The 24,862-nt window shown below is 33.1% G+C and overlaps 2 protein-coding genes across 2 annotated transcripts in view; one reads left to right on the forward strand and one right to left on the reverse strand.

Moving 5' to 3' along the window:
* Positions 1 to 7,030, forward strand: part of LOC127739439 (S1 RNA-binding domain-containing protein 1-like) — a 33,271-nt gene extending 26,241 nt beyond the window's left edge. The window contains exons 14-18 of the mRNA XM_052251209.1: positions 543 to 707; positions 1,709 to 1,879; positions 4,843 to 4,928; positions 5,355 to 5,453; positions 6,279 to 7,030. Of these exons, the coding sequence (XP_052107169.1) occupies positions 543 to 707; positions 1,709 to 1,879; positions 4,843 to 4,928; positions 5,355 to 5,453; positions 6,279 to 6,532 (775 nt within the window). The 3' untranslated portion in view covers positions 6,533 to 7,030. The remainder of the gene's footprint in view (positions 1 to 542; positions 708 to 1,708; positions 1,880 to 4,842; positions 4,929 to 5,354; positions 5,454 to 6,278) is intronic.
* Positions 7,031 to 9,585: 2,555 nt separating this feature from the next.
* On the reverse strand, positions 9,586 to 24,840 carry LOC127698181 (DNA repair protein XRCC3-like). The gene is made up of 6 exons (XM_052201535.1): positions 24,748 to 24,840; positions 19,540 to 19,677; positions 18,251 to 18,463; positions 17,742 to 17,884; positions 16,307 to 16,519; positions 9,586 to 9,879 (listed from the first exon to the last, which is right to left on the reverse strand). Exons 1-6 carry the CDS (start codon positions 24,803 to 24,805, stop codon positions 9,613 to 9,615), a joined length of 1,032 nt encoding a protein of 343 aa, XP_052057495.1. The 5' UTR covers positions 24,806 to 24,840; the 3' UTR covers positions 9,586 to 9,612.
* Positions 24,841 to 24,862: the final 22 nt, after the last annotated feature.

The following is a 24,862-nucleotide window of genomic DNA, read 5'->3' on the forward strand; positions in this document are numbered from 1 at the left end:
CCCAACAACGGGTTGTCCGATTCATCTGAAAATTTCAGGGCAGATAGATCTTGACCTGATAAACATTTTTACATCATGTCAGATTTGCTCTAAATGCTTTGGTTTCAGAGATATAAGCCAAAATCTACATTTTACCCCCATGTTCTATTTTTAGCCATGGCGGCCATCTTGGTTGGTTGGCCGGGTCACCGGACACATTTTTTAAACTAGATACCCCAATAATGATTGTGGCCAAGTTTGGTCAAATTTGGCCCAGTAGTTTCAGAGGAGAAAATTTTTGTAAAAGTTTACGGACGACGGACGACGGACGCAAAGTGATGAGAAAAGCTCACTTGACCTTTCAGGTCAGGTGAGCTAAAAATCAGTTGAAAAGCGCTTAACTCATCAGATCAATACGAAGCACAAAAACAACCAACAAAAGCACAAAAGACACAAAGTATAGATGTGAGAGTACTCACGGTTACTGAAAGCTAGTTCAAAGCCAATAACAACTAATAAAAAAATCATGTATCTAAGACTAAATTTGGATATTAATTTTTCAGGAGAATAGCAGGCTTAAATTCTACAAGAGCTAAGAAAATTATAGAATGGAGAGAAAGTAATGGTTTATTTGTCAATAGAGGACAAGTGAAATGTGTGAAAGGTATTGGTGACAAGTCTTATGAACAGTGTGCAGGATTCATCAGAGTCAATGCTTCACTTGAAGGGTATTTAAACATTATATAAAGATAAGGAGATGTAGTTATTGTCAATCAGACAACTATCCACCAAAGTTCAAATGAAGTGGATGTAAGCAATTATAGGCAGCCGCATGGCTTTCAACAATGAGAAAAACTCATACCATATAGTCAGCTATAAAAGGCCCTGACATGAAAAATATGAAACAGTTCTATTGAGAAAAATAACAGCCTAATTCATAACAAAACAATTTATGAAAAACAAATATGACAGACATGAACCAACAACAACTGCTGAACTACAGGCTCCTGACTTTGGGACAGGCACAAAAAGAATGTGGTGGGCTAAACATGTTTGTAAGCACTCAACCCTCCCCTAACCTGGGACATTATGTTTGTTGAAAGATATAATAACAAAATGCAATATCATGTTAACAATGAAAAAAACTCCCGTTTTACAGTTATATTACTGTGGATTCATCATTATTCGTTCAATATCAATGCTATCTGTCTAGGAGTCTGTATGTTCACATATTGTTTTTCAGACAAAATATATCAAGCCATAAGGAAAACCTTGACTTGCACATGCCCTATGGGAAGAGGGAGACCCATATTGATTTTGGGGTAAAAAAGTATAAGGCCAAGGTCACAGCAGCTGTTAATAGACTGAAATTTTGGCAAAATTGTGGTTTCTAGATGTTACCTTTTTATGTTATGCCCAACTTTTATCAAACTTGATTTGTAAATGCCTCATGAGACAGAATATATCCATATTTTTTCAATGCATTGTGGTTTAAATGTTGATATTGCAATATAAATATGTGTCTTGTTATTGCTAATGCTATGGGTGTAATTTTTTTTTAAAGATATTGAACCTCTCTCTAGAAAAAACACATTTTATAATTTAATATAGGGCAAGGTTTACATTTATTCTTTTTTCTGTATAAATTAGTCAGTATATTAGTTGTTCTTTTTATTTCATTGGTTCTTTACAGGAACACTAGAATGAATCTTGATTTTGTTTCTTTTAGACAGACAGAAACATGTAAAGAAGAACCTGAAGAAACGAAAATAGGAAGAAAAAGAAAGAAACCAACAACTGGTGGTGGGAAGGCTAAAAAGAAGAAAGACTCCATCAGTCTTGAACCTAACATCCTAGATACAACATGGATACATCCAGAATCATATGGTGCAGCTGAAAGGTATGTACTCCTTCATCAAACAATGTGAATAAAAGGAGATGTTAGGTATATGTCAAGAGACAGCAACCAGATGACTAAAATATCCATAATACATCAAGACTTCAGAAGCATAATGTCCTAATCTCTTATCTCTTATCTCAGCTGATTAAACTGTTATCAATATTTAGATATTTGTTAATATTGTTAGGGAGCTACCATTTGATTTTTATGGGGGCTAGGATGAAATTTGAAAAAAATAGGCAGGACAGGAGTTTTGAGATAAAAAAAAAAGGCAGGATGAGACACTTGCCAAAAAAAAAGTCAGGATGACAATTTAGGTAAAAAAAAGTCAGGATAAACTTTAAAAAAAAGGCAGGACCGAACAGAGTGAAAAATAAAAAGGCAGGACAGAGATTACAACTAAAAAAAAATGCAGGACAAAATTTTTCATCCTAGCCCCCCATAAAAATCAAATGGTAGCTCCCTTAGTTTCCATTGGCCACAATAGCTTTTTTTTAGCTCGCCTGCCCCAAAGGGCCAAGTGAGCTTTTCTCATCACTTTGCGTCCGTCGTCTGTTTACTTCAAAAATCTTCTCCTCTGAAACTAGTAGGCCAAGCTTCGCTGCAATCGTCATTGGGTATCTAGTTTAAAAATGTGTCTGTCTGATGACCCCACCTGCCATCCAAGATGACTGACATGGTTAAAAATCAAACATAGGGGTAAAATGTAAGTTTTGCATATTATTTTGAAAACTGCTATAAAAAGAGAAAATCTGACAGAGGCAGAAATATACAGAATGTTGAGCTCTGCCTTTTGTCCATTTACATCAAAACTCTCAGACCACTTCTAACTGGAGTTATTGCCCTTAAATCACAAATTTTACCGTTTTAAAACAATTTTGCCTATTATCTCGAAAATTATAATAGAGAGACAGAAACTTTAAATAGCAAAATTGGTCAGCAAGACAAGATCCACAAATAAGTTGTATGACAGAAATTGTCAGACAATTCCATGCTAGAGTTATGGCCCTTTAATGAAGATTTTTACCATTTTTTTGTGTTATTGCCTAATATCTTAAAAATGTAATATATTGATAGAATCTTTAAACAGCAAAATACATCAGTAATAAAAGATCTACAAATAAGTCAAACATTACCGAAATCGTTAGTCGACTCCTTATTAAATGTTTCTCTTTAATTATGATTTTTGTTTATTATCTTGAAAACTGTATTAGATAGAAATTTTAAATATAATCAGGGTTTTTTTCTGGGTATTTTGGGAAAAAGGACACTGGCCAGTTTTGGGAATTTTTACACTATTTTCAGTCAAATTGGGAAAAAAACAAATATACCAAATGTGAGTTTTAATGTGTTTAGTTCTATCTTTTTTTGTGAAAATAAAGTAAGAAACTACATGATTGCTATTTATAATTTTATTTTCTGTTCTTTTTGTTTCTAAACTTGACAACAAGGCAATCAAGTTTATTTTAATATCAAAATATCGTAGTTCTTAAAGCGCACATGTGATAAAAATTTACCCCCTTTTTTATCTTCAAAGACAGTAACAGTTAATATAATAAATAATTCAGGGATAGAAATAAGATTTATTTTAACTGGCCAACCAGGCTAACACTTTTCTAAATTCACTTGGTCTTCCAGATTTTTACTGGCCCTTCAAAATTGAGAAGAATTTACCTCTTGGATCTGTAGTCATATGTTTACATTATAAAAACATCCAATATCAACATTTTTTAGTGAAGGAAATTAATGTCACATTTTATTGAATTTTGACATAAAAATTTTTGAACTAAAAATAATTTTGAGTTTGTGTATAAAATATTTTTTGTTTCTTCTTTCTTTTTCATGTATATCTTTTGGTTTTCAATTCTAGTGTTCATATTTTATAGAGGTATTTTGTCACCAGTCTGGAATTTTTTTTAATTTATTTATTGTATTTGATCGGCAAACCCAGAATTAGCCTTATCCGCTCCTGGAATCTGATCCGGTATTGTAATAGTTTACATTTCCGGTTTATAGCGGCCTTTTGTCGAAGTTGTTTTTGTCAGTCAAATATGTTTTTACTCCGTTTCCATATTACTTGTTGGCGATTTTCAGCATAAAGCTAGGGTGAACAAAATGAACATCGCTGTTATGAATAATATAGATGAAAATGAGTTTTGAGATTGTTTTGGAATTTTTCCTCCCAAAATTAGGAAAAAAGTAGGGTTTTTGCAATTTGGAATGGGTCTGAATACAGGAGCCTGTGGAATGCTAGGAAAATCCATGATAAGAAATGATCAGCAAGACAAGATTTACAAATAATAGAGTAATTCCCCCTTAATGAACTTTACTAAAAATTGACCATTGTTGAAGATGCAGATGAGTGACACAGTCTCTTTAGAGCCGCTAGTTTTATTTTTTGCCTACCTTTATTAGCAAGGCATTTATACTTGCCCATATTTATGTCCATCTGTATGTATGCATTTGTTAAAATTTGTCATGTGGGTTCTTTTTCCAGAAAGGTATTGAAAAACATCAATGATTAATTGTCTCCTCAATCATGTGCCAGGTGTCTGTCCTTGTTATGCCTCTCTACCTACAGTTCTTGATAGGTGTGATGTTGATCATGTTCGAAAAATCAGTGTCAATTAAAAATGTGTAAATGATAATTATCTAAAAAAAAAAGTGCCTATAAATAAGATCTCAATGGATTTTGTTCAAATTTTTATGAAATGTATGTCAACAATATCTTAATTGAGTTTGAAACCTTGTAAATATAAAATAAATGAAAATTGTATTGTAACCTCATTCACCCTTACAGTTCCAAAAGCATTAGATCAGATTTTTATACAATGTTCAACAGTATTTTATTTGGCTAATACATTGAGTGCTGAATGACAATTTGTACTACATTTATAGCCATTACTGCAGAAAAAATGCATGTTGTTTCATATTTGATAAAGATTTTTAAACTTGATTTGTAGTTTAATGCAGATGCTAGGAGTTAACAAAGAAAACCTTGGCCAAGAGGTGTTTATCAGAGAGGTACAGAACTATATGAAGACCAAAAGTAAGACAATTTATTCAGTTTTAATATGTCACATTGGCATATGAAAATTCATTTGATTAGATGCACCATATATTTTAACATCAAAACAGATAAAGCTATATGCTACACAAAAATTAAGTTAAAATAGTTTAAAATACTTATGATACAACTTGTTAAAAAAAAATGAAAGTTATTAAGCAACATTCAAACATAAAAGTATGGTGTATAGTTTAAAGCCAACATTAATATTGTAAATTTTGACTACACAGATAACACAGTTGCTGTATACAATGCAATATATGTATAAATTATTGATTTGAAAATAAAGTAAACAACATTCATTGAAATTTTTATAAGACTCTTTGACCTATGACATTACACCTTGAGAGCTCTTTATTTTTAGCTTGCTTGATGAGTCATTAAGTTTACCCACATCTTCTTTTATAGCCACAGAGGAATTGTCAGCTACCCTTGCAGTAGGAGAGCCAACAGTTGATCTGATCGTCAAAGCATTCCTTAAGCCACATTCCTATGATTACAGAGAAGGTAACAATTAATCTTGGATTACTAATTTAGTTTTTACAATGAAAGGATTTAAAAGAATACATAAATTACTGATTTGAGTGTCATTGACGAAACTGGCATACAAAATTACAAGCCTGGTATCTCTTGATGAGTTTTTTTTAAAGCAAGTCCATTACATAGTGCTCACTATCTATTTTTAGTTTTGGTCTATCCTCCATCCAATGTGACCAACAAAGCTGTGAATGGTTTTAAAGATTAAATGAGGTTCTGCTGATTGTAGATCAAAGTGTATATATGCCTCTTGTGTGGTGTTACAGCAAATGTTTTTGCTTTGAGTTGTGTTATCAATATGGTCATTAATGGACAACTAAGTTCATATGGAAATTGACATAAAAACCAGGCTCTTTTCACAAACAATCTTACGACTAAAATTGAACTTAAGTTGTACTGAAATGTACATTACTTACAAGTATTTTTATGGAAAGATTTTTTGTGAAATGAGTCACAGAACTTGAGATAAATTGACTAATTAAAAGTTTATATAACAGGAAGTTTGATTGTCAGGTATACTGACTAAAAGTTATTTACTTTTTTCCTGATTTACCACTTCATTACCAAATTAAAAAAAAAAATTGCAAAGGGAGGCAAAATCCATATTTTCCTTTAAAATAGAAAATAGAAAAGATTATATGCAAAGGGTTATGCCATGTCTTATAAGGCTGAACAACAAGCAAAAAAAAAAAAAACTGAAAGAAATGGACATTGTGAAGTTCATGTTAAAAAATTATTCATTAGTCACGAAAAAAAAATGTGTACAAATAACATTTGTATTTTTACTGTTTTCAGATTTTGAGAAACCATTATTCAGAAAAGAAATTCAAGACATTAATTCGTTGAAAAATGGAACAATATTGACGGGAAAAATAACAAATGTTACACATTTTGGAGCATTTGTAGATATAGGTGTAGGACAAAATGGACTGATACATGTATCTAAAATGAAAAATACAAAATTGAATCTTGGAGATAAAGTATCTGTTAAAGTAATCTCACTGGAACTGAGCAAGAAAAGAATTGGTCTGGAAATACATTGCATATGAAAAAGCTTTTGTTGTGTAGTGTCAACTGTTAACAGATATCAGTTTCAGTGGATTGATGCAAAAAAGGAAGGATAACAAGTTGGAAGTATGTGAAAAAAAAACAAATGGCCATTTATATTAATTGTGAACCATTTGTAAAACAGCTATGTACCAAAATATGAAAATATAACGGAAGTGAAAATTATTAGTGTTCAGCATTATATTTGATGGATGAATCATTTTGATGGAACTTTTTAGATTGACATTTGATTGATTTCTTCTTGATTGTAATTTGATTGTTTTTTTTAATGGATTTACAATTAATTGATCAGTTTTAGTAGAGAGTCTTTTAACAACACTTTAGGGATTGCTGCAGTAATTTTATTGATTCATGTTTCAGTGCCTAGGGCACAGCCATACAAATATTAATAAGTAATAAGCTTTATTAATAGACAGTGAAACAATTTAAATAGATTGTCAACAAGGAAAAGAAAGTAAAATAAATTGTTCAAGTATAAAGTCTTTGTTCAAATATTTATACCTTAGTTATTATTTACTAAAAATGTTATATATTGAGTGTACAAAAATGTGCCTGTCCCATAAATTTTCTTGAAGTTCATCCAAACATATGGTTTCATCACTGCTGCTTGTAGTAAGGTCTATGTAGATTTCTCGAGTCCTTGAAACGGCCATATTTATTAGTGGTATAGTGCGGTGTGTTATCTGGACACAAATTGTCAGAGTCTGATAAGAATAAATTTTGACCAAGGGTGCTGGTTGGGTTTTCAAGTCCTGAAGTATCCAGTAGATGTTTTTTATTATACAGTGAGCCCTCTGCTACACTCCTGAATATTGGAGTTTTTCCATTCCATTCTTTCTGTACAAATCTTCTGTTGTTAATTTCTAACTTAATAACATACTCAAACTCACTAATGAAAAAACTTCTTGCATTAGCTGAGTAATATGGACCAATTTCCTTATGGGGTAATTTGTCAATTATGAATTGTAAATAAAACAATAATAAAGACAACACCACCCATCAATTACCGCATGGTAAGAGTTTAATCTGGTCTACATGTTTCGACCAGAATAAACTCTTACCATGCGGTAATTGATGGGTGTTGTTGTCTTTATTATCGTTTTATTTACTTATCTAGTGAAAGACAACTGTGAATACCTTTCAGTATCCACCCACTGGAGATTGGTAGTCGGGTTGTGAATTAATGCCATCATGAAGAGGAACAGTTCTTTATATATCATCTTACTTGGATGGAGAGTTGTCTCATTGGCACTCATACCACATCTTCCTATATCTATGTAAAAACCCCTGAAATTTAACAACATGAAATCAAATAAAATCTAAAATATGGTGTATAAAAATAAGGAGATGAGGTATGATTGCCAATAAGACAACTATCCACCAAAGTTCAAATAAAGTGGATGTAAGCAATTATAGGCAACTGTACAGCCTTCAACAATGAGAATTACCCATACCTTTAAGTAGTTCTTTATAGCCCTACTAGCCACAGGGGAAGTGTTTGTAAATTACTGTATTGTCTTTTTTCTGCAGACTTTTTTTACCATAGAAAGATAAGAAGTATCATGCTGGTAGTTTTTGATTAATTCTTTTGTGTAATATTTGTTAACCTTAGTTCTTTGTTCCCCCCAATATGTATGTTATTCCAACAGTGGAGACCCTTATTTATGAGGAAATGAAATATTATGTATCAGTATCATAGGCATGATAGCTATTACAGAAAAGAAAGAAACAATCTATAGAGGGCTATTCCAGAAATAATAATGAAGGTGGGGGAGTTGGAAGGCACCATATATTAATAATTGGGCAGTGGTGTTTGAAACAAGGTTTCATGTAATAATGCATTAAATTTCTAATTCTAATTATATATGTGGTGGTCTAGTAGAGAAAAGTGACTTCTACTCTCACCCCACCCCATACATTTAGTTTTGGAATAACCCCCACCAAATATGACAGCTTTTGGGCAAACAGTTTCAAAGGAGGAGTATACACAAGGTGTGGTTATGTTACAATACTTACGAGTCAAAGTGATGCCCCCACAGTCCATTCTGAATTAACTGCATTATAACAAAGTCAATGTAGGACTTTCTTTTGAGATATTATTGTGTCTGGGAGACACAAATGATGCCCCCGCAGATGCAAAGTGTTATTTTAAAATACACAAAGTTAAGCATGGGAGCACATAGGTCTATGGTTCACTGTAGGAGGAGTTATCTGGAAATGCTATGAACCTCTTGTGCAAGTTACTAAGTAAATACTCCAAAAATGACAAAGTTCAACTATCTCCCAAAATAGCAAATATTAATAAAAATCAAAACCCTGACCACATGCACACCTTCAATATATGTACAAACAGCCAGCAAAGTGAAAACTTCCTAGAATTCAAACTGTAGGAGGAGTTATCCGGAAAAGTTATGCACCTCTTATGCAAGTAAATACTCCACAAATGACAAAGTTCAACCATCTCCCAAAAGAGCAAATATCAATAAAAATCAAAACCCTGACCACATGTACACCTTCAATATATGTACAAACAGCCAGCAAAGTGAAAACTTCCTAGCATTCAAACTGTAGGATAGGTTATCTGGAATAACTAAACACCCATAATGGGATGGATGAACAGGGGTAAAACAATATGCCCCCCCCCCCCCCCCCCCCCCCCACCGAACTTTCAGTTGCGGGGGCATAAAAATTATGTCCAATAACTAAATAACTTTCAAGAATTGTCAAATCAAAAGATAAAGAAAATGACAAACAATCCTACCAAGTGTGAAAGCCTTTTGTCACATGGTCGGTGTAATTTTGTATATTGGATGGAAGAACAGACAGAAAAATTCTTTGACCCAAATTATGTTAAGATTGCCACTCTCTCAAAAAATTAACCAGATGATATTCACACAGCATATAAATATTGTAATGGTTATTGTGTACAACTTTACTTGAACAGTAAAATGCTTGATTGCAGAATAAAGAAATACATGTACATGTACAACTGCAACTGTCCTATTAAACCTAACTATACAATACCACAAACTAAAAGCAATAATCTTTTTTTAATAATACGTTAACAACTCCATCCTTTAAATCCTTCTTGATCTATCATGCAAGGTATTTTAAACATGGGTAAATGGGGGGCAAAGATGATTTCTAAGTCTCTAACACATGTTTCAAATCCACCAATAAGCAAATTGTTTATCAAATGTTTTGGAATAGTCACATGCTGGTTAGTTCTAGTCAAGGTGATTCTGGTAGTCACTTGATTGGACCATGTAAGACCTAGGGATGGAATATGCTTTCTGTGCCTGTCTTTCACATCCATTGAATCTGTTACCTGTGATTAAAGAAGCAAAAATGCTAATTAATACATTTAAAATATAATTGCTGTCATTTCATATTAGTATTACCACAATTATTATTCTAATTTTATTGCTTACCTAATATCTTGATAACTAAATATAAAAGATAGACTGAAACTTACAACAGAATCAAAGCGCGATAGCGCTGTAAAGGCAGTTAATTACAGGTTGTGTGTATTTTTAGTCCAGTTATATCATTATCTTGCATAGTACAGTGTACTTATCAGAGGTGGCTTCCAGTATTTAAGATTTAGAGTTCTCTAATGATATTGAACAAGTTTCATGAATGTCATATGCATATTTTGAGCATTATATGAAGGTGATTGTTCCAACTTGTTTATGAACTAGTGCATTATGTCCAGTTTGTAGCTTGTTTATCTATGTTTATAGTCAAATACTGTTTAATATAGTTGGGCATTTTCTTTTTAGGAATAAATACCAGTTATATCAACTGTATTTTTTCAACTTTGCAAATGTGGTTTGTCACTAGTAAGTATGGATGATAGTTGTTTAATTGGCAATCATACCACAACTCCTTATTTGTATTATGGTCTATATTCAACGACCTCAGGTACCAAAAAAAATGAATGTAACTAAACTATGATTGGAAACCTTTGACTTCTTTCTTTTATATAAACTTTGGATTTGGTAGCATAGAACTATGTAGAAGACTCCTGTTGAACTTATCGTGCATAGATGATGTTGTCTATCTACATGTATCATTTTATATATGTATGATGGTATTTACCTGCTTTCCTTCGATTCAACAGCTTTAAGAATATGGTGAACACTTGTTTATATGCCATGTATATGCAACACAGCTCGTGGTAAAGTATGCCAACAAGAATGCTGGTATTAAATCTCAGTACACTTTGATGTTTAAGGGCAATTTGTATGACTGTTACTTTGATATAATAAACTTGCACATAGTATATGTGTGTATCTGTGGAGTTACATATTGGATATACCAAGCATATATTTTGGCATGGTTGATGATAATAGATATTGTGGCATAATTATAAAATACACTTTATATGGATATGTTATATCAATTTCATTTGTAAACTATGGTAACATACAGTCAATCTCAAGATATCTATTTTAATCTTAAAAGCAATGCAAATTTAACAATGGGGTACACATTTTCTTCCTATACATCAGAAAATAAATTTGAACCTTGTATATATGATTTTCTGTACCTCACCATGATACGCACTTTTAAGACATAAAAGAACTTTTCCTTATTAATATAAATGGACTATTCTTTATTATTGATTATATTAGCATATTCAATGACTTCCATCCTATGAAAAGTAGTTCATAATGATTGCTTAGTCACTGTATTGTGTGTATTGCAAGAACATCAAGTAACATAATGTTAAATGTACATTGCAACATGTTAACTCTTTCGATGACAATACTTTTTGTCTCGCCTTGACGGAGTCAAAAAGCAAGATATAGGTATGCTGTTTCCGGCGTCTGCGGCGGCGTCAACAATGTATTAGTTTGTGATTAGGTCTAGTTCATGGTGAACCACTAGTGGTAGGTCAGTGATATTTGGTCTGCAGTTGTATTAGCATTTGCACATCACATTACCAAGGAGATTATATATTTTGGCCCCGCCCCCTCAGTCAAGGTCTACTGACTTTGAAACTTTGCTTAGTTTACATGTATAAGTTTGTGATTAGGTCAGTTTATGGGGAACCACTAGTGGTAGGTCAATGATATTTGGTATGCAGTTTTATTAGCATTGGCACATCTCATTACCATGGAGATTATTTGGCCCCGCCCCCTCAGTCAAGGTCTATTGACTTTGAAACTTTGCTTAGTTTTCATGTATTAGTTTGTGATTAGGTCAGTTTAAGGGGAACTGTTAGTGGTAGGTCAATGATAATTGGTATGCAGTTGTATAAGCATTAGCATTAGCACATCACATTTCCATGGAGAATATTTAGTCCTTACCCCTCAGTCATCGTCTATTGACTTTGAAACTTTTACTTAGTTTACATGTATTAGTTTGTGATTAGGTCAGTTTAAGATGAACCACTGATGTTAAGTCAATGATATTCGGTATGTATGCAAATGTATTGGCATTTGCAAGTTTCATTTCCATGGAGATCATATAACCCCACCCCCTAATTATGGTACATTGACTTTGAAACTTTTACATAGTTTACAAGTTAATGTTTGTGTTTAGGTTTGTTTAAAGAGAATGACTTATGAAAAGTCAATGGTATTTGGTTTGCAGTTGTATTAGCATTAGCACATCTCATTTCCATGGAGATTGTTTAGCCCTGTACCTTCAGTCATGGTTCATTGACTTTGAATATTTGCATAACTTACATGTTAAAGTATTGCTATTTTAATTTCAACATTTGCATTATCAAAATAACAAATAGGCGAGACATATCTCTGTGTTAACAGTTTATTCTTTAAACTATATGTAACTCAAAGCAAAATTATTTCCAAGTATAAAGTAATTTATGAATGAAAAAAGGAGTTCTTAATTAAGAAAAAAATGACATCTTGTTTGGTCACTGTCATAATAGTTGTCTCAATATATTTATAGCATTTTAACCACCTCTCCATATTTGTAAAATAATAGAAGAAAATAATTCTCTACACGGTATGAGTTTTTCTCATTGTTGGAGATTGTACGGTTACAGTAACACCTGTAACTGCTTAAACCCATTTCTTATGCACTTTGGTTTGATAAACTCACTGAATATCATACCACTGTGGGCACATCTCCATATTTTTTATGCAGAACAATTTACATGTACATGTAATTGTAAATATATATATATCAGAACAAAATTCATTGCGTCACTTGCATTTAATATACATCCTTTGGCACAATACAAGTTCTAAAATTACACAACATAATTAAAACAACTAAATGTTATTTCAGATGAAAGTATTGTTTCAGTTCCATTCATAGGATTTATTAGAATTTTGTATGTTTTGCCAAGTCTAATAGTTCGCTCTACATGCACACATTTATTGGAGACTTTTCTATCCCGTATAAGAGTTTTCGAACTAATTCTGTTTCTCATTTTGAAAAAAGTTGGAATATTGACGGCAACATCCATTTTAGCAAACAAATCATGCACATTAAAACCTTTATCTGCCATCACACTGTCACCTGGATCACATAATTGAACTATTCTACATCGTTCAACTATTTGACGATCACTGGTACAACCAACATATGCATTAGAGACATAGTTCACTAAACCACCAGGTGTCAAACATACAAGTATTTTCAGTATTTCTGTTTTTATATGATGAAAAGGTTGCCTGTTGAGCTCTAGGAGCGAGCTTTAGGTTTTTTCACGGGACATTCTGTGCTGTCAATAATAATCCTAGTTGTAGGAAACATTAATTTGAAGTCAGATGGCAAAAAATACCTAACTAAACCACTAGATGGCCAAGTGTTAGCCTCTCTCCACTGTTTAAGACATAAAAACAATCCATGTATATACACAATATTCTTAACACTAGATTCAGATATTGTTTTACAGTTTAGTTCTTTTGCTTTCACGGGAAACTGCCCTGATTTTTCTTTTTGCAGACGATTCAGTCTCTTGCTCATTTTGCTTGGTCCAGGAAAATAGGCTGGGAATGGCAGTAGACATAAGTCTCTGTATGGTGGGTTTGCCCCCTGAAAAAGGTTATAAAACATTAGTTTTTTGAAAATTAAATGAACTCCCATTAGCAATGTATACTTTGTACTACCTGGCAAAATATTAACTAGATTTATTCATTACACATGTTACAATGTGGATAAAACTATGTTTGCCAGATTCAATGTATGTTATGTAAATCCAAAGCCTATAAGGACAAACAATGAGAGACTTATGCAACACACGTACCTAAATAACTATAATACAGATGAGAGCATGATGTCATTATTTTATTCTTGTTAACATTGTCATTGATATTTTTCAAGAAAGCCTATGAGGCATAGCTTATGCATTCCTGTTAATACTACATTAGCATAATTACTGCTAAAATAATTCTCAGTATGATATACCTCTTGTAAGATATCATTATAATTGTAGCATTCACCAAAAAATCTCAAACAGCCCACATTGAATCGTAATCAAAAAAATTATGACGTCTTGAATTAATCACCCCCCTTTTATTCTAAAACGGTAATTCAATAATTGCGCAATTTGCGGTTGTAAACAGACTTTGGTTTATTCGCATGGCCATTAAATATATATATAACTGTATATATTTCAAAAAGAAAATAAAGTTTTACCATGAATAGTTTCCTGCACGTAGTCGTTTTCAGTAAAATTTGCCTTGCAAACAACAGCTGATTGAGATGGACTCCACGATTTCATCGTGTTCTCGTCCAATCTGCGTATGGGCCATGGCGTTGATCCAACTTTTCCTTCTTTTTAAGTCATTTGGAAATGCATGTCCTCCTCTTAAATGACATCCAGGTACACAACAACAAGTACTAGGCATCGTTAATTAAAAATGTCATTGTAAATTTGCCCAGAGCTGAAACCGGAAGTTGAGGAACAGGACCGGCTACCACGGCGCCACCTATTCAGGAACGATAATTTGCCACTTTTTATAGCTGATACCGAAATAACAATAACGTCATACGGCTTCACGTGCATAAACAGAAATGCGCTTTAAATTGTATAATATGCATTAAAATTCATGTTCAGTCGACCTTTAATTGTAATATCAACGACAGAAATGATTTTAAATTATCTAGATTGCAGATAACACTGGAATTAACCCGACCTCTTTCCACACGGAATTCAAATAATTCTAGTTTGTCAATCGGTTGACTGCTTATAATGCAAAATACAAATATATCAAAAGTTTTTAAAACTAACAAAACGCAATGACCATTTCTTTATTTCCCAATGTAAATGAAATGAAACAAAAACATTTTATATTACAAAATGAAGAGGAGAGAATTCAACATTTCCGGATCTACTTCTGACCAAATGACCCTGTACGTAGATATGTCGGATATCGCGGAAGGAAATATTAACCCGGCAACCAGAAAGGCATTAAAGCACTGCCTTTAAAAATGATCAGCAACACAAGATCTTCAAATAAGTATTTGTCACTGTCATAGATGTTAGCAACTGTGTGTCACAGTACAGCCTTCAACAATGAGCAAAACCCATACCGTAAAGTAGGCTCTAAAAGGCCCAGACATGACAAAATATAAAACTAATAAAAAAAAACAAAAAAATCTAAGGGCCTGATTTATGTACAAAACAACTATATTATAAAGCAAACAAAGACGGTCACTGAATTACAGGCTCTTTACTTGGGACAGGCACATACAGAAAGAGGTTGAGTTATTAAACATGTTCCACAAAATAAAAACCATCTAAATGGAAATCTGTTGGAGATGAGCATATGAACAATGTATACGTATATTTCAACAAAAAATTACTTTAATTTCAACTAGATATCATTGAGATGGGAGCCATCTCTGTGGGCCCCGCTGTGAATTACGTGTGGTAAAAAATTGGTATCTTTACCATCGGACATGGGGTTGTCAACTGAAACCATAGTTTTTGACCTTGACCTTTGACCTAGGAAGTTGTACATAAATTATGACACACCCTCTGGTGTTGGTTTATATACATGTCAAGTATAAACTTTAAAATCATACAGTTCTCAAGATATAGAGTGGACACGATCTATACCATAGGACATGGGGTTGTCAACTGAAACCAAATTTTTTGACCTTGACCTTTGACCTAGGAAGTTGTACATAAATTATGACACCCTCTGTTGTTGGTTAATATACATGTCAAGTATAAACTTTGAAATCATAACGGTTCTCTAGATATAGAGCGGTCACAATTTGTTACGGACGGACGGACAGACTGATCACTATAGGGCGTCTGACATTCGGCGGGGCCCTAACTAATTATTATTTTATTAATATTTAATTAAATCAAATTATTACGTTGTTTGCAATGAATTGCCGTGATTTCCCAGTGAACTAAAAACTGATAATTTCACTCCTCTAACGTTATACAACAATAGCTGTTGTCAAGACGTCGATGACGTTACATCAAAACAAATAGTGAATGCATAAAAAAAGATATAGTCCCTTGCATTTTCTTTTTTATTTCCATTAAAAAGCTCAATAATAAAAAGAATAACTAATCAAAGAATTCAAATATCGAAAAATATTCAACTTGAGACTGAACAACACTGATAATTAACTCATGCGCTATGTGCATTCGTGAATTAATGTGTTGTTTGGTCACTCGTTGAATATTTTTCTATATCTGAATTCTTCTATTAGTTATTCTATAAATCTTTACAATATGCACATCAGTATTTGCTTTAACATTCTACAAAATGAAAAAAAGTATGAAGGTTACATTTTAGATGTTAACTTGCCTGATTAACACATACAACAGGAATATTATACTGGTTACTGAGCTGATGTAAAGAAGCCCCCATGGATGCAAGGTCTTTTGATCTCTGAACCATATCTTTTTGGTCGTATTCACATCTGAACAGACTAGCAACTGAATCAACAACTACTAGTTTGATATCTCCTTTTGAAAGCAATATAGGTAATCTCTTTTGGATGCAGTATTTCAATCCATTCTAGGAACAAAAAAGCCAGCATAAAAAAATATTGACAAATATTTTACTTTCACATAAAATGTATGGATAACTTACTCTAATGACACTACTGAAAACACTTTTCATGTTTTACTGACTCTAATAGGATCTTTTCATTATATGTATACCAGGTAATGAGCATAAAAGGTTTAAGGGAGATTACATTGTAACCCATATCCAATAAATTTTCAAATCTGGAACACACACCAATATAGTTTTATTTAAAAGCAAGTAGAACTATTGCTCACTATAAATGATAATCTAACTTTCGGGTATTTGGAAAACAGGAGTTTGAAGTGCAATGGATATGTAAATGCACCACAAGGAATAGCACGTTCACATGAACCTTTCTTACAAATTTCAGGCATCACTTATTTGTAGTTCCCTAGAAAAATGTGACAAAAATTTATACACGGCCATTGTGTGTGGGAAAATAGATGGAAATTCAAATGTAAACAAGATGAAACTGGCAACATCTGTCATAGAAACCAAAAAATGCTTTCCTAAAATCTTTTAACAATTAGCTATTTTTTTTCGCCAAATTTGGTGACCGGCAAAGAAACCCTGCCCCCTTCCAAGGGTGACCAAAAAAGGGGGGGGGGGGGCATTTGTATAACTGGTTAAACTACACCATATTTTGTGCCTGTACCAAGTCGGGCTATCTTGACCAGGTGTTTTTTGTTTTTATGTATGTTTTTCAGAGGAGTTGGGTGTTGGTAGCTGATGTGGTGTATGAACTGTGAAGCATTTTTATTTTAAAAACCCTTTTTATGTATTACTAAATGGGACAGCCCTAACAGCATTATTTTCCTTTTTTCATTTTAAGAAGCTTTTTTCTGTAGTATATCAGAGTACAACATACATGATAGTTCAATTGCAACTATGAACAAATGAAAGTCGCCATGAGTTAGGTGATTATAAGCTGTACTCGCCAATAGGGCAATTTAATCATCACTTGAGAAATAAAGAAAAATAACCAAAATACACTGTTTTAACAATAATGTTTATTCATGTGGCTGTGCATTCTCTATCTCTCACAGATCTATCTGAAGAGATACTGATAGATTCTGGAAAAAATCTTCAACCAAATTTCTTCTTGAAAACAAAAAGCTAATATCAATGACAGTTTTGAAATTTCACCAGGAATTTAAATTTGGACAAGCTGTTTTCCATTTTTAATGATACATGTACATGATGTACTTACAACATCAGAAATATGTTCTATGAAAATGTTGTCTCCATACTGTATTTTGTTTGACAATGCATTTACTTTAAGACTGAAGTATTGGATCATCTGATGAAGACGTTTGTTCGGGAACACATCTTCTGTACAAATATAGGCTGCCCCTGAAACATATTATAAGTGTAAAATATAGGATATTAAATGAAAAAAAAGTTACAAACTTAAACTGATTCAAACCAATTAACATACCAAATATTGTCTGCTTGACTATAATTATGTATGTACTGAAAAGCAGATTAATCCTGGAAACTCAATCTGACAACAGCAGAGAGAAATTGAAGTGAAGGCCTTATATATATGTTTGACTGACATGAAAATTTTACTTGACAAACTGATCTATCCTGTATAGTAACTAAGGACCACACCTCATCCTGAAATCTTAACCAGACTACTAGAGCATGAAATTGAGGCCAAATGCCATGACATGTCATGATTAGAGGAACATATATTTATCACAACCCTTATCTTACCTCCATCCAATCCTCCATGAGTAAATGGCAGCTGCACATTCAAACAAAGCTGTAAACACAGCTGAGTTTTACCAGCAGAGCTCTCCCCTGAAATTTCTGTTATACCATGAGACAATAGTCCACCACGTAAAGCTTCATCGATGGATTTACATCCTGTTGTCAATTTCTTAAGTGTCAGCTGACTTGGGCATTTTTCTTTCCATATGTCTAAGGCTAATAAGTATAAAAATAGATCAGATCAAAGTATTGAATGAATATAAAAATTTCATATGAAGGAGAAATGTTTTTACCATTTTTTATTGATTATGACTGAAAGTCTATGAAAACAAAATCAAACTACTTGTATCAATCAAAGTTACAAGAAGTCATTGCAATCATACAACAGACTATAGATATCAGAATAGATATAACTTTATAAGTAATTTTAAAACTGAACTTTTCTCTAGATTTCAAGTGAAATAAATGAAGAATGTATCCATGGGACACAGATGATGCCCCTGCTTGCATATAATGTTTTAAAGGGCATAACTCGAGAACAGTAAAAGTGACGCCACCTAAATTCAAACTTGATCTGTGTTTGTGGTAATAAACATTGTGTATGAGTTTCATAACATTTGGTTGAGGCAAACTAAAGTAAGAAAACAGAAACGACAGATTTAGCAATTTTTCCATTTTCCATTTATAAAGGGGCATAACTCAAGAACGGTAAAATGGACGCCACCCAATTTCAAACTTGATCTGTGTTTTGTGGTAATAAGTCTTGTGTATAAGTTTCATAACATTTGGTTGAGGCAAACTAAAGTTGGAAAACGGAAACGAAAAATTCAGCAATTTTTATGTTTATAAAGGGCATAACTTATGAATGGTAAAAGTTATGCCACCCAATTTCGAAACTCGATCTGTGTTTTGTGGTAATAAGCATTGTGTATAATTTTTATAACATTTGGTTGAGGCAAACTAAAGTTAGAGAACGGAAACCAATTTTGGGGACGTACACGACAGACAGACGGGACGGACAAGGGTAACACTTTATGACCCCTTAGCCTACTGGCGGGGGCATAAAAATGTCAGAGGTCAATAATGAATTAAAAAAAGATGCAATATAATGCAAACTAAAAAACCAACCAAACAAAAAAAAAACAGAATTGAGAGTGAATTCACACAAGAATACCCCATGCCCAACATTTCCATTATCTCCCCTTTAACATGTTGAGGCATCATGAAATGTACCAATGACCTCTTTACATGGTAAAATCAAAGATAAACAACAGAATGCATTAATTGTTTACCTGTAACACATGGCAGTTTAGGAACTGCTCTAGCAACTGCCTTCTTTAGTAATGACACATCTCCTGAACTCAGTCCTGTTGACCTTTGAATATCTGGATTGGACAGACTCAAAACAATGTCAAACTTTTTTATATTTGCTGAAACAAAAAAAAAGATAAGGGTAAACATGGAGGTCATTTATAACCTACAACCCAAGCCGAAGGATTTTCAAGATGCATCTATTTACCAATGAGCAAAATACTGTATACATTTGCTATATAAACTGAGATATGTCTTGCCTGTATGAAATTGTGATAGTAAAATGCAAATGTTTAAATTAAAATGGCTGTACTTTCATGACTTTATAGCATGCTTATATATGCAAAGCATTCAAGAGAAGGGCCAAATAATTTCCATGAAAATTTGATGTAAAAATGCTAACTCAACTGCCTACCAAATATCATTGACTTACTATTTAGTATTAGGGGTTCATCTTTAACTGACCTATCACAATGACAACTTTTTACGCCCTGTTGTCATCGTTAACAGCAAGCCCCCGTCTTTTGTCTCCACTTTTTTGTAGAGGGGAGACATATAGTCCACAGTATGTAACAATTCAAGAAAAAAAAGTTTGATTTATACTATTTATATACAGCATTGAACAATTTTTTTTTTTATAGATGACAACCACAGCCACTGGTTCATGGCTTGGGAAGGCACATAAAGTATGTGGGAGGGGGAGGGGGGGGTTAACATGTTTGTGAGCACCCTTCCCTCCCCTAACTTTGGACTGGTGTAACACAAGAGTAAACTGTGACAAGAGTGCACACGCTGAAATGTCTCGCCTGCTTTACTGATCATTGATTTTATATTGAAAGTCCTAAATATAAAGCTTTACTACAACTTCTAGTATCACATAAACTTAACATGATCCAAGAAAATGAGGTCAAGGTCAGATAAACCAAACCGGAAATACATGTACACCTTACAATCCTTCCATACACCATATATAGTTGAGCTATTACTTATATAACAAACTTAACCAGGAAAACTTAACATTGACCAATGAACCATGAAAATGAGGTCAATGTAAGATGAACCATGCCAGACAGACATGTACACTTTACATTCAATCTATGCATAAAATATAGTTGGTCTATTGCTTATAGTATCTAAGAAACAAACTTAACAATGAAAATTTAACATTGACCAATAAACCATGAAAATGAGGTCAAGGTCAGTTGATACCTGCCAGACAGATATATACACCTTACAATCATTCCATACACCAAATATAGTTGACCTATTGCTTATAGTATCTAAAACACAAACTTTACCATGAAAATTTAACATTGACCAATGAACCATGAAAATGAGGTCAAGGTCTGACGATACCTGCCAGGCAGACATATATACTTTACAATCATTCCATACACCAAATATAGTTGACTTATTGCTTATAGTTTAAGAAAAACAGACCAAAACACAAAAACTTAACACTGAACAATGAACCGTGAAAATGAGGTCAAGGTCAAATAAAACCTGCCAAACTGACATGTACATCGTAAAATATTCCCATACACCAAATATAGTTGACCTATTGCATACAGTATTAATAAAAAAAGACCAAAACACAAAAACTTAACTTTAACCACTGAAACATGAAAATGAGGTCAAGGTCAGTTGACACCTGCCAGTTGGACATGTACACCTTACAATTATTCCATACACCAAATATAGTAGACCTATTGCTTATAGTTTAAGAAAAACAGACCAAAACACAAAAACTTAATACTGAACAATGAACCATGAAAATGAGGTCAAGGTCAAATAAATCCTGCCAGATTGACATGTACATCGTAAATTATTTCCATACACCAAATATAGTTGACCTATTGCATATAGCATGTATAGTATTAGGAAAAAAGACCAAAACACAAAAACTTAACTTTAACCACTGAACCATGAAAATGAGGTCAAGGTCAGATGACACCTGCCAGTTGGACATGTACACCTTACAATTAATTCCATGCACCAAATATAGTAGACCTATTGCTTATAGTATCTGATATATGGACTTGAACACAAAAACTTAATCTTGTTCACTGATCCATGAAATGAGGTCGAGGTCAGATGAAAACTGTCTGACAGGCATGAGGACCTTACATGGTAAGCACATACTAAATATAGTTATCCTATTACTCATTATAAGAGAAAAATTAACATTACAAAAAATCTTAACTTTCTTTCAAGTAGTCACTGAACCATGAAAATGAGGTCAAGGACAATGGACATATGACAGAAAGAAACTTCATGACATAAGGCATCTATAAACAAAGTATGAAGAATCCAGGTCTTCCACCATCTAAAATATAAACCTTTTAAGTAGTTAGTTAATGCCGCCGGATCACTATCCCTATGTCGAGCTTTCTGCGACACTGCGACAGAAGTAGCAGGCTCGACAAAAAAACAAATAGAAGGGGCTAATTAATGACTCATGAATTCAGTACTTAGCATAAAAAACAACAGACACAAAGTACCAATCTAAAAGTACTTGCAGATACTACTGAAAGCTAATTCAAATTCAAATGTCAACTCATAAATAAATCATGTTCTCCCAGACTATACCGGCTATTTTATCCGACTTTTAAGCAATAACTGCAAAAACCAAAAAATTTGGACAATGAAGTGAGAAAGGCCCGTATTGATTTTTGGGTTAATAAGTCAAAGATTATAGTCTCATCACCTGTTTTTTTTCCAGCAACCATAAACACGTTTCGATTGACACAATTTTAGCAAGATTTACTTCCCTTTTGTTGCCACTTAGAGGTCTACATGCACAAATTCCTCCCTAAATCAGCCAAATTTAAACTTGTTTACTGACCACTAGACTTTAGAAAAATTGTTTTCTAAACAATTCTAATTTCTTTTAGCCTAGCTTGGTTCATCAACATGATCTAGTAAGGATCTTTCATTAGACTTGTTTGTACTACAAGTTTCAATAAGGTTATAAGTCAAAAAGGAACATTAACCATTTACCTCTCCAAATTAGCTGCCAAGGGAAATAACTCAAACTATTGAAACCTATTTATTGGTGGACGTCATGAACTTGGGCAAAAGTTTGATTTCTGGATATGTCTTTTATGCTTAAATTTTACCAAACTATGTTTGAAAATGCCTCATGATATGACAAAGACCATTATTGGATTGAATGTCACTAGGTCAAAGATTGGAATTGGATCAACAGGTCATATTTCACGGTCTCAGCAATTATTCAAGAATAAAGTTTGGCCAAAATTTTGGTTACATATTCTTTTTGGAGAAGATACCTATTGACAGTGTTCTCAGAATTTTTTTTATATCATCCTGGAAAAGGGGAACAATGAAATACCTTCTTGTTTCTAGAAATTATAGCATCACATTCATTACACTATCTATAAGAAACTCATTTCAGATAGCATCACATTCTAGCAATATAGCATCACATTACCAGGCTGCAAACAGGCCCTGGGGAGAACACTGAAATTTGATTTTGAGGTCAATGGGTCAAAGGTTATAGTCACAGTATTTATTGATAGATTAGATTTGAACAAATTTTGGTTTCTAAATATCATTTTTAGAACCATGCATCCAACTTTTACCAAACTTACTTTCATAATTCCACATCAGGTGACAAAATTCACTGTTTATTTTGAGGTCAATTGAAAAAGGTGAAGGTCACCATATCAATTGATATACTGAATCTGGTCTCAAATTTGATTTAGTGGTATCTAAACCATGTGTCCAACAATAACCAAACAGCTGGAAAGTTTTCTTTTGAAAGAACAAGAACCTTATCTTTTTTAGGGTCAGAAGGTCAAATGTAATTTTTCATGATTATTTTTCTACTGGTCCAGTACCATTAACCATCAGAAATTTGCAGTTTTTCTCAAATAATTTTTACCTGGAAATAATATTTTAACATAAGGGTTACCAAAAGCTAGGTTTATCACCATAGACTCAGACTTTAATATCTCATATAAACAACAAAAAACAGATCACTTATAATAGTCTGCTGATTTTGTGGGAAATTTTATAGGGACGATGACCAGTTACCATCACTTTTTAATCCTGCCATTAAACAATAGAATTTACATTTAATAGGGACAATAATGTTATTTTTTGCTTTCATGTAGCAAGCAGAGAAGAAGGAATGACAATTGAACCTACCACATTGCCATTCTGACCATTATTTGGAAGGTCTCCTTCCTTGTCTGAATGTGAACTTTATGTCACTTAAAACAACCACTTACGCTGTATTGAAGCTATGTACAGATTTTTATTTTGAAAATCAGTTGATTGATTGGTGTTTATTGCCACTTTCAACTCTATTGTGCTATTTCATTGTTGGTCAGTTTTTATTGGTGGAGGAAGCCTTAGTGCATGGAGAGAACCACAACCTAGGGTAGGAAAACTGACAATCCTAGTCAATTAAGATTGGAGTCGAGTGCACCTGCCACGTGTGGGATTTGAACCCACAACCTCAGTACTGACAGGCTAGTGATACAGTAGTTAGACTACTTAGACCCCTCAGCCACGGAGGCCCCCTGAAAATTAAAAATCTTTTAAGAATTCTTTTGAAAGAAATTATATATTCTAAAGCAAGGTTAGATATTGCTTTGTCTTAAATCAGTTAGTTTTTCAAAATATATATTGTCCATGCCAATCAATACAGTTTATACCTTGATTATTACACAAGGGGAAGTCCTAACTTTTTTATTTTAGCAGTAAGTAAGTAACTATAAGTAAGTAAGTAAGAGACATAAAATGCATTTGAATTTTGTTTATAAAATTTTTAAAAAAATCCAGATTCACAGGTTTGTCTGCACTAAGCGTAAATAATTTGTGAGGTGCACCACGGACTTTCTTAGTCCAAATAATTACGACGTCTTGAAAGGCTATTATATTTTTTTCTTTGACACTTTACATCGATGTAAGGCATCAAAGAAAAAAAATATAATAGCCTTTCAAGACGTCATAATTATTTGGACTAGGACTTTCTATGCTATTCTATTAGTATAGAAGGTCCCTGTGTGCAAACACAGTCATTTTAGCCAAAGCACAGGGCACTAAACAAGCCCCTGTGGCAAAAGGGTCAAAACTTGGTGTGTGTTTTTTTTTTAATAAAGTCCACATACACTCCAAAATTTGTAACTGGTTTAAAATTATATGTTTTTAAAATGATTAACCTTTTATCAATGCATGTATTATTCTAGGATTTATGTCTAGTTGTTCTATTGCTGACATTTACTGATACAGAAAATACAAAATCAACATTTCCCGCCAAAACTAAATTTTACTTCC

The sequence above is a fragment of the Mytilus californianus genome, unplaced genomic scaffold (assembly GCF_021869535.1).
Source record: "Mytilus californianus isolate M0D057914Y unplaced genomic scaffold, xbMytCali1.0.p SCAF_4, whole genome shotgun sequence".
NCBI lineage: Eukaryota > Metazoa > Mollusca > Bivalvia > Mytilida > Mytilidae > Mytilus > Mytilus californianus.

Excerpts from the sequence above, each read along its gene's own strand:
- LOC127698181 (XM_052201535.1), bottom strand. The coding sequence starts at position 24,805 with ATGTCAGCAATAGAACAACTAGACATAAATCCTAGAATAATACATGCA. Across the intron at positions 17,885-18,250 it reads TCATGGAGGATTGGATGGAG|GGGCAGCCTATATTTGTACA; the intron begins GTAAGATAAGGG and ends AATATGTTTCAG. Across the intron at positions 16,520-17,741 it reads TAGAACATATTTCTGATGTT|AATGGATTGAAATACTGCAT; the intron begins GTAAGTACATCA and ends TTTTGTTCCTAG.